The 14,456-nt window shown below is 42.1% G+C and overlaps 1 protein-coding gene across 14 annotated transcripts in view; it reads left to right on the forward strand.

Moving 5' to 3' along the window:
* Window positions 1–14,456, forward strand: part of SLTM (SAFB like transcription modulator) — a 127,705-nt gene that overhangs the window by 82,073 nt on the left and 31,176 nt on the right. For all 14 annotated transcript variants that reach the window (XM_069765911.1, XM_069765907.1, XM_069765900.1 and 11 more), the window contains 3 exons: window positions 10,453–10,483; window positions 11,398–11,860; window positions 12,402–12,451. In XM_069765911.1, the coding sequence (XP_069622012.1) occupies window positions 10,453–10,483; window positions 11,398–11,860; window positions 12,402–12,451 (544 nt within the window). The remainder of the gene's footprint in view (window positions 1–10,452; window positions 10,484–11,397; window positions 11,861–12,401; window positions 12,452–14,456) is intronic.

Raw genomic sequence — 14,456 nt, forward strand, 5'->3', positions numbered from 1 at the left:
GTCCTGGTTTTCTGTGCGTCCTACAATCTGGCTCTTATTGCAGACACCTTTAGTCTATCGGTAGTTGTGGCTGATTTTTCTGCTCTCCTTTCTTTTAAAATGGACGCCACTTAGATTGGCAGATGGCTAACCATGTGCAAATGACAATCAATGAATATTACCCACCAAAGAGACTAGGTCAGCACAGCAGTTAGGATGTGGTTAATGGGTTTTACACCTATTTTTCCCTCTAGTGCTGCAGTGTGTTGTATGGTCCACAGCCTTGCTCCCATTGCTGTGTTATATAAAATCTGCAGCATATTCTATGGTAGTGGCATTAGTATCTCTATGGGAGTTGTTTTCTCCATACAAACCCGAGCCAAAATATGATTAAGCAAAAAGGTATCTCTGATCTGGCACAAAGTTGGTTGACCTGAAGTTGACAGTTAGGCAAACAAACCATTATTTCTCATTTAACTGGGCACTGTCTAGTTCTGGGTAGGAATATATAGGATTAACATTTATTTTCTTAAGTGCCTTGTATTGAAATTTAAGGGGTAAGGTTTCTGCTTCTGCAGAGTGACAGGCCAGGTCTTAAGTCTTGGTCTGTGATAAAAGCGGTTTATCTGAAGTCATGTGTCAAGGATTGTTATTGACTTGTAGGATTGCTACTTAATCCCTTCCCGACCTTTGACGCCACGTAGGCGTCATGAAAGTCTATGCCAATCCGACCTGTGACGCCTATGTGGCGTCATGGAGGGATTGCGTCCCTGCAGATTGGGTGAAAGGGTTAACTCCAATTTCACCCAATCTGCAGGGACAGGGGGAGTGGTACTTCAAATATAAACCAAACCGTGGCTACGATCGCTCTGATTGGCTGTTGAAAGTGAAACTGCCAATCAAAGCAATTTGTAATATTTCACCTATGAAAACTGGTGAAATATTACAATCCAGCCATGGCCGATGCTGCAGTATCATCGGCCATGGCTGGAAGCACTGATCTGCCCCCGCCACCGATCTCCTCCCCAGTTCTCCGTCCTGTGCTCCGCTCCCCTTCGTCGTCCTGTCTGCTCCCCCGTCCTCCTGCCCGCTCCCCCCATGCTCCGATCTACCCCCCACCCCCCCCACCCCTCATACTTACCGAGCCTCTCGGTGTCCGTCTCCTTCATTGGCGCCGCCATCTTCCAAAATGGCAGGCGCATGCGCAGTGCGCCCGCCGAATCGACCGGCAGATTCGTTCCAGGTATATTTTGATCACTTTGATAAGTTTTATCACAGTGATGAAAATAAAAAAAATAGTAAATGAAACCGCTGCGTATTCATTCGTAGCAGTTTTCCATCAGGTTTACAGGACCATGTAAACCTATGGAAAACCAAATCCGCTGTGCCCATGGTGTGGAAAAAACCACTGCGTTGTATTTTCCATAGCATGTCAATTCTTTGTGCGGATTTCGCAGCATTTTACACCTGTTCCTCAATAGGAATCCGCAGGTGACATTCGCACAAAAAAACACTGGAAATCCGCTGTAAATCCGCAGGTAAAACACTGCCTTTTTACCTGCGGATTTTTCAAAAATCGTGCGGAAAAATCTCACACGAATCCGCAACATGGGCACATAGCCTTAGGGTTAGGGTTGGAATTAAAGCTAGGGTTGGAAATAGGGTTAAGATTAGGCTTATGGCTAGGGTTAGGGGTGTGTTGTGGTTAAACTTGTGGTTAGGGTTGGGGTTAGGGTTGTGATTGGGTTTACGGGTGTGTTGGGGTTAGGGTTGTGATTAGGGTTATGGCTACATTTGGGATTAGGGTTAGAGGTGTGTTGGGGTTAGTGTTGGAGTTAGAATTGAGGGGTTTCCACTGTTTAGGCACATCAGGGGTCTCCAAACGCAACATGGCGCCACCATTGATTCCAGTCAATCTTGCATTCAAAAAGTCAAATGGTGCTCCCTCCCTTCCGAGCCCCGACGTGCGCCCAAACAGTGGTTTACCCCCACATATGGGGTACCGGCGTACTCAGGACAAACTGGGCAACAACTATTGGGGTCCAATTTCTCCTTTTACCCTTGCAAAAATAAAACATTGCTTGCTAAAACATAATTTGTGAGGAAAGAAAACTTATTTTTTATTTTCACGGCTCTGCGTTATAAACTTCTGTGAAGCACTTGGGGGTTGAAAGTTCTCACCACACATCTAGATAAGTTCCTTGGGGGGGTCTAGTTTCCAAAATGGGGTCACTTGTGGGGAGTTTCTACTGTTTAGACACATCAGGGGCTCTGCAAACGCAACGTGACGCCCGCAGACCATTCCATCAAAGTCTGCATTTCAAAAGTCACTACTTCCGAGCCCCGACGTGTGCCCAACCAGTGGTTTACCCCCACATATGGGGTATCATTGTACTCAGGACAAACTGGGCAACAACTACTGGGGTCTAATTTCTTTTGTTACCATTGTAAAAATAAAAATTGCTTGCTAAAACATCATTTTTGAGGAAAGAAAAATGATTTTTTATTTTCACGGCTCTGCGTTGTAAACGTCTGTGAAGCATTTGGGGGGTTTAAAGTGGTCACCGCACATCTAGATTTGTTCCATGGGAGGTCTAGTTTCCAAAATAGGGTCACATGTGGGGGAGCTCCAATGTTTAGGCACACAGGGGCTCTCCAAACGCAACATGGTGTCCACTAACGATTTTTCATTCAAAAAGTCAAATGGCGCTCCTTCCCTTCTGAGCCCTGCCGTGTGCCCTAACAGTGGTTTACCCCCACACGTGAGGTATCGGTGTACTAAGGAGAAATTGCCCAATAAATTTTAGGATCCATTTTATCCTGTTGCCCATGTGAAAATGATAAAATTGAGACTAAAAATTTTTGTGAAAAAAGTATTTTCATTTTTAAGGATCAATTTATGAAGCACTTGAGGGTTCAAAGTGCTCACTATGTATCACATATGGGGTATCGGCGTACTTGTGACAAATTGTACAATAACGTTTGGGGTCCAGTTTCTGTTTTTACCCTTGGGAAAATAAAAAAATTGTTGCTAAAACATCATTTTTGTGACTAAAAAGTTAAAGGTTCATTTTTTCCTTCCATGTTGCTTCTGCTGCTGTGAAGTAATTGAAAGGCTAATAAATTTCTTGAATGTGGTTTTGAGTACCTTGAGGGGTGCATTTTTTTAGAATGGTGTCACTTTTGGGTATTTTCAGCCATATAGACCCCTCAAACTGACTTCAAATGTAAGGTGGTCCCTAAAAAAAAAATGGTTTTGTAAATTTCGTTGTAAAAATGAGAAATCGCTGGTCAAATTTTAACCCTTATAACCTCCTAGCAAAAAAAGTTTCCAAAATTGTGCTGATGTAAAGTAGACATGTGGGAAATGTTATTTATTAACTATTTTTTGTCACATAACTCTCTGGTTTAACAGAATAAAAATTCAAAATTTTAAAATTGAGAAATTTTAAAAAGTTTAGCGAAATTTCCATTTTTTTTCACAAACGCAAAAATTATTGACCTAAATTTACCACTAACATAAAGCCCAATATGTCACGAAAAAACAATCTCAGAACCGTTGGGATCCGTTGAAGCGTTCCCAAGTTATTACCTCATAAAGGGACACTAATCAGAATTGCAAAAAACGGCCAGGTCATTAAGGCCAAAATGGGCTGGGTCATGAAGGGGTTAAATAGGTTGCATTATGTACTTTTCCTCTCTGAAGAGACAGTTTGCATGTTGTCTTGAAATTGTCAGTGGAAACCTGGGGGCATGTGCTCCTCTTATGAAATTGCTTGTCGCCTCGCTGCAGTCATTACACATAGGTAACATGGTTATTAAAAGGAACCTGATGGATGATACCTGCCTGTGGATCGGGCAGCATGCATCAGATACTGGCTGCGTGATTTCATCCACATTAAGTATAACTCTGAAATGAGACCAAAAGTAACCTTGAAGGAGCTGCAGAATTCCCAAGCAGAGACTGGAGTATCTGTCTATATATCCACAATAAGTTGTACACTCCGTAGATGTGGCCAGAAGAAAGCCTCTACTTACACACACAAATTTTAAGGCTCATTTTGAGTTTGTCAAGATGTGGGAGACTCCCCAAATGTATGGAGGAAAGTGCTGTGGTCAGATGAGACAAAAATTTTAACTTTGGCCTCCAAGGTAAACTCTCTGGCGCCAAACCAACACAGCTCGTTACCACAAGAACACCATCCCCACAGTGAAACATGGTGGTGCAGCATCATGTGGGGGTATTTTTGGGTTGCAAGGACTAGGGAAAAACAACTTGTACATTATCGTGCTATAGAGTCTATAGCAAAGAGCTTGGACAAAGTCTTGGGCCAACCTTGATATGTATAATAAAAAGTCAACAATTGAAGTTTTTCCTTACCAAAAATAACTATTTTAAATTTTGGAATTATAGTGGAATAGTATAAGGTTATTGTTAGAGCAGTAAAAGGCATATGGTCCAATGGCCTAATTTATATAGCAACAAAGGATAAAAAATAAAACATAACTTATGATGCAAACAAAAGTGCTTCCAAACACCGTATGATACTCCTAGTTAATTTATTATTATAGTACCATTTATTTTGCAGCGATTTACATGTGAAAAGGGGTATATGTAAAGAGTATAGTAAGCGGTACAAGTCACTGACTGGTACAGGAGAGGTCCCTGCCCGTGAGGGCTCACAATCTACATCTCCTCCACACGCAGAGTATGATGACCCTACTTACACCCCCCCCAATCCCCTTCTCCGTATGATTCCAACTGTATTCCATACACCGCTCTTCATAAAGTTTAATGGCTCCACATAGAGCTCCATACAGTATGAGCCCCACATATAGTGTATGGAGCACTAACTAGGCCTTGCAATGTCTTCCATACAGTATACTGGTGCCCCCTACAGTATAATGGCACCCCATAAAAAAACACAAAAATTGAGCTTAGTTTAAGTTGGTATACATGCAGCTCATAAACGCATGTTCACATTGGCAATGAAGCATAAAAACACTAAAATAATCCAAATAAACCTAAACCCTGCTGTAACTAAAATAACCCCTTAGTGACAGAGCCAATTTGGTACTTAATGACCGAGCTAATTTTTACAATTCTGACCACTGTCACTTTGAGGTTATAACTCTGGAATGCTTTAACGGATCCCACTGATTCTGAGTTTTTTTCGTGACATATTGTACTTCATGTTAGTAGTAACATTTCTTCGATATTACTTGAGATTATTTATGAAAAAAACGGAAATATGGCGAAATTTTTAACATTTTGCAATTTTCAAACTTTGTATTTTTATGCCCTTAAATCAGAGAAAATAGTTAATAAGTAACATTTCCCACATGTCTACTTTACATCAGCACAATTTTGGAAACAAAATCTTTTTGTTAGGGAGTTTAAAGGGTTAAAAATTGACCAGCAATTTCTCATTTTTACCACACCATATTTTTTTTTAGGGACCACATCACATTTGAAGTCATTTTGAGGGGTCAATATGATAGAAAATTCCCAAGTGTGGCACCATTCTAAAAACTGCACCCCTCAAGATGCTCAAAACCAAATTCAAGAAGTTTATTAACCCTTTATGTGCTTCACAGGAACTGAAACAATGTGGGGGAAAAAAATGACCATTTAACTTTTTTTTTGCAAACATTTTACTTCAGAACCATTTTTTTTTTTAAATTTTCACAAGTGTAAAAACAGAAATTTAACCATAAATTTTGTTGTGCAATTTCTCCTGGATACGCCGATACCCCATATGTGGGGGTAAACCACTGTTTGGGTGCACTGCAGAGCTTGGAACGTCAAAGCCTTAAGTTCCGCTTCTTGTGCAGACATATGCGGTGGTAGGGATCCAGCTGAGATGACCTGGTCATGTGTAACCACGGCATATCCCGTATGGAACCTTCCTGTTTTCATCTGCAAATCTGGAACCATCAGTGAAGAGCGTCAGGTCAGCATGTGGGAATGGGTCTTCAGACACTTTTTTCTGGGAGGCTACTTCTTCCTGCATTTGTTCAAGACAGTCATGATCCTCCTCTGAGTGTGTAGAAACATCTTCACAAAGAGCATCAGCATAATCATCCACATCCCCCCTGGAAAGAGGAAGCGGCATGGAAGGGTTGAGGATGGTGCAGCGGACAAGAGTGACATTATCCGGAACCAAGAGCGAACATTGTAGTCTCGTATGACGCTGCAGTGACAGACGTTTAGGTTTCAAAAATAGCTTTTATGTTGTGTGGAGCCATTAAGAGAACCGGATGTCTTAAGATGATATCAGAATTTGGGATTCCAAAAGCTGGTGCAGACTGTATGGCCTGTTTAAGAGTTTAAAAAGCTTCCACGGATTTGGTACATAGTGAAAACGCTGATGTCTTTAGGTCATCGTACAATGGCTGCATCAGCTTGGAGGCATCTGGAATCCATTGGCGACAGTGATATGTCAGCCAACTCATCCGAAGCACATGTCTTAAGTTGTTGGCAGAACTCAACACCAGAGTTCCATGTACTGTTACTGGCAAGTGAGGCATCATTGAACGCGATTTCCATAACAGGCCAATATGCATCCCCTGCTTTAAGATTTGCCAGGGAAATGAGATCTTGCCACGTGGCTGAGTAATTCCTTTGGATTTGAAGCATGCTTCTGTAGAAAGGCATCGGCTGTTTTTCTGGAGCTGGAAGTTGGTTCAACAGAGTAGCAGCTTGCTGGGGTGTAAACTTGACGTAGAGGGTGGGCTCCTCAGACATGAGCATTGGCACTGTTGGTGGTGACACCTGAGGTGGGAGTAGAGATGGCACCGTGAGTACAGATGTAATCCCTTGTGTATGAGGTGCAGGAGGAGGTAACAGTCCTGGAATGAGGGGCTCTATTTGGGCAGCTCCAGTATCGTGGTGTGGGGTCCAGGTGACGCAGGCAGTCTTAAAAGCTTTAACAGTCCTGTTCTCATTACTCATTAACCTGATTTCAGAGAGGCAGCAAATGATTTGGGGGGGGCTACACTTGTTTGTTATAATTCCAACGATTTCCCTTGTACATGCATGAACAGGGAGACCGAAAATGCCAACACCAATGGCGGGATTTGTCAAGGTCTCAATTTGCTTACTAATATTCGCATACTCCAAAATGCGAGTTATTGCTGCACAAAGTTGTTGAGCACTAACGTCTGGATGAATAGGGTCATAAGTAGGGGTTACAGCGTGTATGATGATTATACACGGAATATTGCCAGATTTAGTCACCGCTATGTCCCCAACAGCTATCAGAACACCTGACTCAACAATGATTCGACTGTCAGCTTGAATAGTCACCCCTCCTGCTTCCACTCCATCTCTAGCTACACCTCCCATTGTGCTCTAACCGAGAATTGGCAGCATTAACAATAGCGTCTGTTTCCATTGTCATTAGGTCACCCTTTCCCACCACTAACAAGGGTCCCTCAGGAAGTTCTTTGTCAAAAATAGCTTGCCAACATTCCCTCCCCTTTATGCTTCCTGTGCTATTGGCATTTCCCTCCCAGATTGAGCCCCCCCTTGTTAGTTGCCACTGTCCCATACAGGTGTGCACTTGGCTGTGAGAGTCTGTGAGGTACCCGGTATAGGGTTAGGTAGACTGCGTGAGAGTGCTGTTGTAGTGGAAGCATTGGGAGGAGAGGCCGTTGCTTGGAGCATCTTGTGTGGGTGTGCGTCTAAATTGGCAGTGGAAGTGACAGTAGAAAGGGCCGGGGACAATCCAGGTGGGATGATTGCTGGATTCACGACAGGAGTGATGGGGGAAAGGGTCAGTGCCCCACTGGAAACCACTGAGACAGGAAACATGGGTAAAGCCTGTTCACTTCCCAAAGGAATATAGTATTGGCCATTAGTGGTCATTACTGGGTAGCAAGGATTTGGTGATGTGGTGTGTAGCCTTAGAGTAAGATGTTCACCACCAGGAGCAGCACATTTGCCATCCACAAAATGGTCGCCGCCAAAATTACATTTGCCATCCACAAAATGGCTGCTGCCAGCATTAACACAGTTGCCATCCACAAAAATGGCTGCCATCAGAGTAAGCACATGGCCCATCCACAAAAATGGCTGCCATCAGAGTAAGCACATGGCCCATCCACAAAATGGCTGCTGCCAGCATTAACACATTTGCCATCCACAAAATGGCTACTGCCAGCATTATATTTGCCATCCACAAAATGGCTACTGCCAGCATTATATTTGCCATCCACAAAATGGCTACTGCCAGTATTAACACATTTGCCATCCTCAAAATGGCTGCCATCAAAGTAAGCACATGGCCCATCCACAAAATGGCTGCCATCAGAGTAAGCACATGGCCCATCCACAAAATGGCTGCTACCAGAGTTAGCACATGGCCCATCCACAAAATGGCTGCTTCCAGAGTTAGCACATGGCTCTGGGCCACCATTGTATGGTGGTGGCCACTCACAGGATACATTTTTGTAATGCACATAACTCAACTGTCCTTTTTATTCCTTTCCTCTTCTATCCAATTTTCTCTATACAGACTCACTCTTTCCCGTGCCCTAGCAATAGACAACAATCCATTATCTTGTAGGATACCTTTTTTTTTTCCTTTTCTTTTTTTCCCCAAGACAATCTTCCACTTCAGGGGCTGTAACCTCCCCCGTTCTGACATTCCACACAACTTCCACTAATGTACATATAACATGCAATCTGAATTTTGCTTAGTGCCAATGCAGCAGATCTGCATTAATTTCTCCATCTTTCTATAGATATACATCTATCAAGAAAACAAACACCAAACAATAAGACGGGGGAGTTGACTCAAACCTGAGTTTCTAAAGAGAACTGAGTCTGCAGCACAAACCAATTATTCCCTACTTAATCAAATTACTCCTAAATTACCAGGCCCCGTGCTGAGTCAATTCACTCGAAGTCACAAGACAAAACTAAATTTAATTGGCTCGAACTGAGTCATCTCACTCGAAGTTAACGGGCTACTACACAATTTATTAGGCGGCATCATGTTATAGGGTCAGATCGCTGATCTCACACTTTGCAGAGCACTGTGTCAGATCAGCGATCTGACATGCAGGGCTGCAGGCGTTGGTAAGGGGGATAATGTGCCGGGGGCGGTCCGTGACCGCTCCAGCACATAGTGCCGGATGTCAATCGCTCGCCAAACCTGGTCGGTGTATTGATAAATTATTTGCTTATTTAAATCATGGGACACACCATCATGGCACCATTGACCCTGAGGAAGACGCTTTAAGCGTCGATACGCGTGGGTCTGTACACGGTCACAGCAAACCATATCTACCATGTCTATCAGGCCAGGACTTGAGGGGTTACCTTTATATTAGGTTAGGTAAGACTATAGGGTTTGAGGGTGAAAACCCTGTGGGAAAAACAGGGGTTGTTATATCTCCTTGACCAATATTTAGGTCGGGCACCCTCCTCTAATTTACACACCGAATTTTTGGCATTTGTACCAATGTTATTTATCATGGGGACGGTTATTGTCATTATATTCCTTTGAAATAACAGCATGTGTATATCTAAAAAGTGCTGGCATCTGTGATCTGATTCTGTTCATATATACTTCATTGTAAATTGGCTGTGGAGTGTTTCTTTTGGCATTTACCTGTAATTGTTGTTGACCCACAACCTCAACCTATGTTGTAGGGCTTTTTAATTGTTTTTAAATGCTTGTTGAGAGGTGTTCTCAATAAAAACTATATATATTTTTTGTACTTTATGATTGATGTGGTGATCCTAATTGTTATGCATACACTTTTCTCTATATGGTTGTACTTACATGTAGTATGCAGAAAGTGATCCCCTTATTTATTATAAGTGGATGGTGCCCGCTCTGAATAGTGTTTTTGGATTTTAGTGCCGGATGTCAGCTGACACTCGGCCGCGTCCAATCCCCCCCCTCCCCCCCGTGAGCGCTGTCGATCTGACGTACAATCCCATCCCTGGAAATTAAGTCCTAGGTCACCTTGACGGGATAGTACGTCATATGGGATTAAGGGGTTAAGTGTGTACTTTTAATCACCGCACAACAATCACGATCTGATGACTTCATGGACCCGCTGGGCAGAGACTCTCATGTGTTGTGTTCACTGGCATCTGTCCTGAGGATGCAGGTACTAATGAAACCGAGACACTGGGCTAGGGGTGGCCAAATGAGGCAGGACAGCACTGTAGCCAGCCTATTTGGCTGTCCTGGTCCATGAGCCAGACCGGAACAGGCAACAGGGCCATTTGTAGCCTGGGTGCGGCCCTTTGCTCATGACTCCTGTAGGGTGACAGCAGATCTCAAGCGGGATTTACGAACTGGAGCAAAGCTATAAATATCTATAACAGAAGGTACTAGAGCTGGGATTAGATGTATCTTAAGAATCCAGAATAATTTTAACAGTAAATGTAAACCTGGTTTTTTTTTTTTTTCCTTGTTTTTTTTTTTTTTAAACCTCCCCCTTTTACCTTAGGAAGGAGATGAGGACGACAATGAAAATAAAGGTTAGTTTGTGCATTCACTTTTTGATGTTTTTACTATAAAAACATAGCTTAGATTTTCAGACTCTGAAACAATTACAAATATCTCAAGAAAAATCAGCACTACATACCTGTATGCACTCAGGACTCCAGCACATGTTGCAATTCTTGGGTTTTTATGTAAGGTAAGTTTCTGGCTGCACCTCCCATACAGAAACCTATAGTGATTTTACCCATTTGGACCACTCTCCCTGTGGAGGACTACTTGTACTTGCTACCTACTACTATCTGGATTGTATGAACGATTTGTGATAATGGGAGGATTTTCTAGAAGATCAGTAACTTTTCATATAGGTGTCTAGGACCTTTGGTTGTGCTCGAATAGTGGACAGGAGATACTTTTGAGTGTTGTTCTTGCCTTGTGTAACATTAAAGTACTCTATGAGCTCCAGCACCATGAAATGGGTATTGGATGTCAAGCCATTGGCATGTACGCTGGGACACTTGAGTAAACTGCTTGGAAAGATTGGACTAGTGTTGTCTTGGACATGAAGATCCGTATTTGTGTCTGGTGTGCCAGTAATCGGTGAAAAATTCTGTGATTGGACTATATCTTCTGGACGTCATCGTGTTGTCTAATCTACTGATGGATGAAGATACTGACTTGTTTTGAGAGGCATGATCATTCAAGTACACTTCTCTGGGAGGCGTCTGTCTTTCATGAAGATTTCCTGTGGATTTGGAGCACAGTCCCAAGACAGGATCCAAGGAGCCCTATCATGTCTATAATGCTGTCTTACCATGAAGAATGTCAGCTTGTTTGTCAAAAAGTTTTTAGCAATGCTTTCTGTTAACCAGATGTGTTTTCTTTAGGTCCTGCGCTTACATTTGTTTAAACTTCTTATTTTGCCATGTTTATTCCTGTTAAATCCTCTTAGATATAACAGGTTCTGGAGATGGTACACAAGAAGTAGCTAAACCTGTTCATTCAGAAGAAAATGGATCAGCGCTTGCTGTTAAAGAAGACATGAAAGCTAGCACATCTCTGAAAGAAGTGGAGTACGATAATGTATCTGTCACACTCCAGGCTGAAGATGCCATCACTATCGATTGTGATGGAGATGACCTCCTAGAAACAGGTAAAAATGTGAAACTTGCAGATTCGGAGGCATGCAAACCAAAGGATGAAGATGAGGAAGCTGCGACTGATCCCAAGGATGGCCTGGAGGAACAAAAAGATGACATGTCGGGGAACCAGAAAAATGACAAAGGGGAGAGTGCTAAAGGAGATGGTGCTAAGAAGGAATCCAGAGAAGGTTCAAAGAAAGCTGAATCTGGAGATAAAGAAAAGGATTCTCAGAAGAAAGGTCCATCTACAGGGACCTCTGGTCAAGGAAAGAGGTTTGTTTTTCTATGTCAGTTCATTAAGATGCTGATTACCAGCCTTCACTAAGAGCACTCTACATTAAGGGGTAGCTGCAAGAATATATTTATCACCTTCCCTTTGTGTATAATGATTTTTGAGCCTCATAAGTTCCTTTTTTTTATTTTTATTTTTTTTGTTTATATTTTTAAACCAAGATTTTCCCAGTTGTTCTACTGCCAGCAGTTTTATTTTTATTTTTTCCAAATTGACAAGTTTCTAAAAGCTCCTTGTGGTGATGGTAAGAAACAACTGCCCGAACACTAAATGAAGCCAAGTCCAATCCTTGAATTTGGGAGAAGATTTTTCCATATTTCCACACTGAATATATTTGTCAGAAAATCTAGATCTTCGGGCTTCCTGGGGAGAATGAGATCAAGAAGCTTTGAGGGAAACCTTTTGATCCTCTAAGATTCAATTTGAACTATTGCAAGGTGTTTTATGTGTTTTTTTTTGTTTCTCATAGGAATTCCTGATCTCCTTTTTCATTTTATTTTCTTAATCATTTACCTCTTGCAGCTCATCCAAGGATTCAAAGGATAATAAAAACACATCTAAAGATGATAAAGGTATGCCTTCATCCCTATTTGCACATTTAATGAGTTGTTGTGGTTAAATTCTCGGCTGAAATATTAAGTTTCCAGTCACAGCTCTGCGCCAGTGAATCTTTGCTCTGGGATCCTTGCTAGCACAGACACAGCAGTGCTATTAGTGGTCTGCAGCTGCTCATTTAATCCCTTACATGCTTGTCAAGTGACCGTGGCATGTGAAGAGAGTGAGATCTGGGGTTCTATAGAGCAGTGGCCTGCCTTTCACTACAAGACAGGATTCTGACATTCGTGCGTTGCAGTCAGAGTACAGACCACAATGTATGAGCTGGAATTGGTTACACAAACATGACAGCCTTATGTGTGAATGGAGCATAGCATTGCCATGCTTGGTAAAGCACTACACTACACAAGTAATGCTTTACCAATTCGTTGTGCCGATTGTTTCCATGGTGACCCCCGGCTGTAAGATGGCCGCGGGGTCCTTCATGGTCCTGGCTTGTGAACGCACTCTTAAGAGTAGGAGCTGACATGTCTCCTCTCCTGCCTCTCAGAAGCTGCTCCAAAGCCCTACAATGTAGGAGTATTAGATCAGCGACCTGTCAGTACAAGGCTGATGTCCCATAGTGGGACAATGTAAAGTGAAGTATAAAAATATTTTTAAAAATCCCCAAATAAAAAACAAGGAGAAAATATTATTCTAATTTATTTAAAAGGAAAAAAAAGTACACATTTGGTATCGCCGCGTCTGACCCGCTCTATAAAACTGTACCACTAGATAACCCCTTCAGTGAACACCATAAGAGGCAAAAACTGTTTTATCATACTGCCAAACAAAATGTTCAATAAAACACAATCAAAAAGACTAATGCATATAAAAATGGTACCGCTGAAAATGTCATCCTGTCCCGCAAAAAAATCAAGCCGCCATAGTGTTCTGTCATCTGTAAAATAAAAATGTTTTAGCTCTCAGAATAAAGTGATGCACAACATTTTCTTCAAAAGTTTGTGTAAAAGCGCCAAAACCTAAAAAAAATTGGGTTATTGCTGTAATCGTGCTGACCTGGAGAATAAAGCTCCCTTACTAATTTTACCATACGTGGAACAGTATATATATTAAAAAAAATTTGATAAAATGCTGGTATTTATTCTACCTCCCTAAAATTCGGAATAGAAAGTGATCAAAAAATGTCATGTGCCCGAAAACTGTACCAATAAAAACATAAACTCGTCCTGCAAAAAAAAAAAAAAAAGCCCTCACATGACTGTTGGTCGAAATATGGAAATATTATAGCGGTGTAAATATGGCGATGCAAAAATTAGTTTTTTAGGGTGTGATAGCAGCCAAACATAAAAACCACATGTAAGTCTGGTATCTCTGTAATCACACCGACCCAGAGTAAGGTCGTATAATCCCTTATACCGCATAAGGCCATTAGTGATGAGAGCCCGCCAATTTATGGGGGTGTGTCTCCAGAAGCATGGGCTGGCATAATGCTGGTCACTCCAGCGTACTGGTCACTCCAGCGGCAATTTGTAATTTTCACTCAGTAACATCCACTTCTACTTGTTTCTGGAAAACATCCACAAAGTCAAAATCGTCACTATTCGACTATCGTCGATAAATTCCCAAAGAGGTATAATTTGTAAAATGGGGTCACTATTCTAAAAAACTCAGCGCTCCAGGAGGCAAATGGTGCTCCATCCCTCCAGAGTCTCATCGTGTGACTAAGTAGTAGAAATTAGGGAGTTTGTTCTGCTCCCTCCTTATTTGGCAAGCTATAGCGCTTACCGAATAAGCTGCAGAGGGAACCTGGCTTCCTGGATCGCTCCTGCTTTTCAGCTGTCTGATGGAGAGCCCAACAAACAGGCTCTACCTGCATGTGTTGGGACTGTTAACGGTTTACTTTTTTTTTTTTTTTTTTTTTTTTTTTGATCACCATGATAGACCTTATCACAGTGATCAAAATGAACCAAAAGGAAAAAATGTATTATTGTTGCCTGGTGCTGGCCAGCAGATCTTGGC

This window comes from Ranitomeya imitator, chromosome 4, assembly GCF_032444005.1.
Source record: "Ranitomeya imitator isolate aRanImi1 chromosome 4, aRanImi1.pri, whole genome shotgun sequence".
Classification (NCBI taxonomy): domain Eukaryota; kingdom Metazoa; phylum Chordata; class Amphibia; order Anura; family Dendrobatidae; genus Ranitomeya; species Ranitomeya imitator.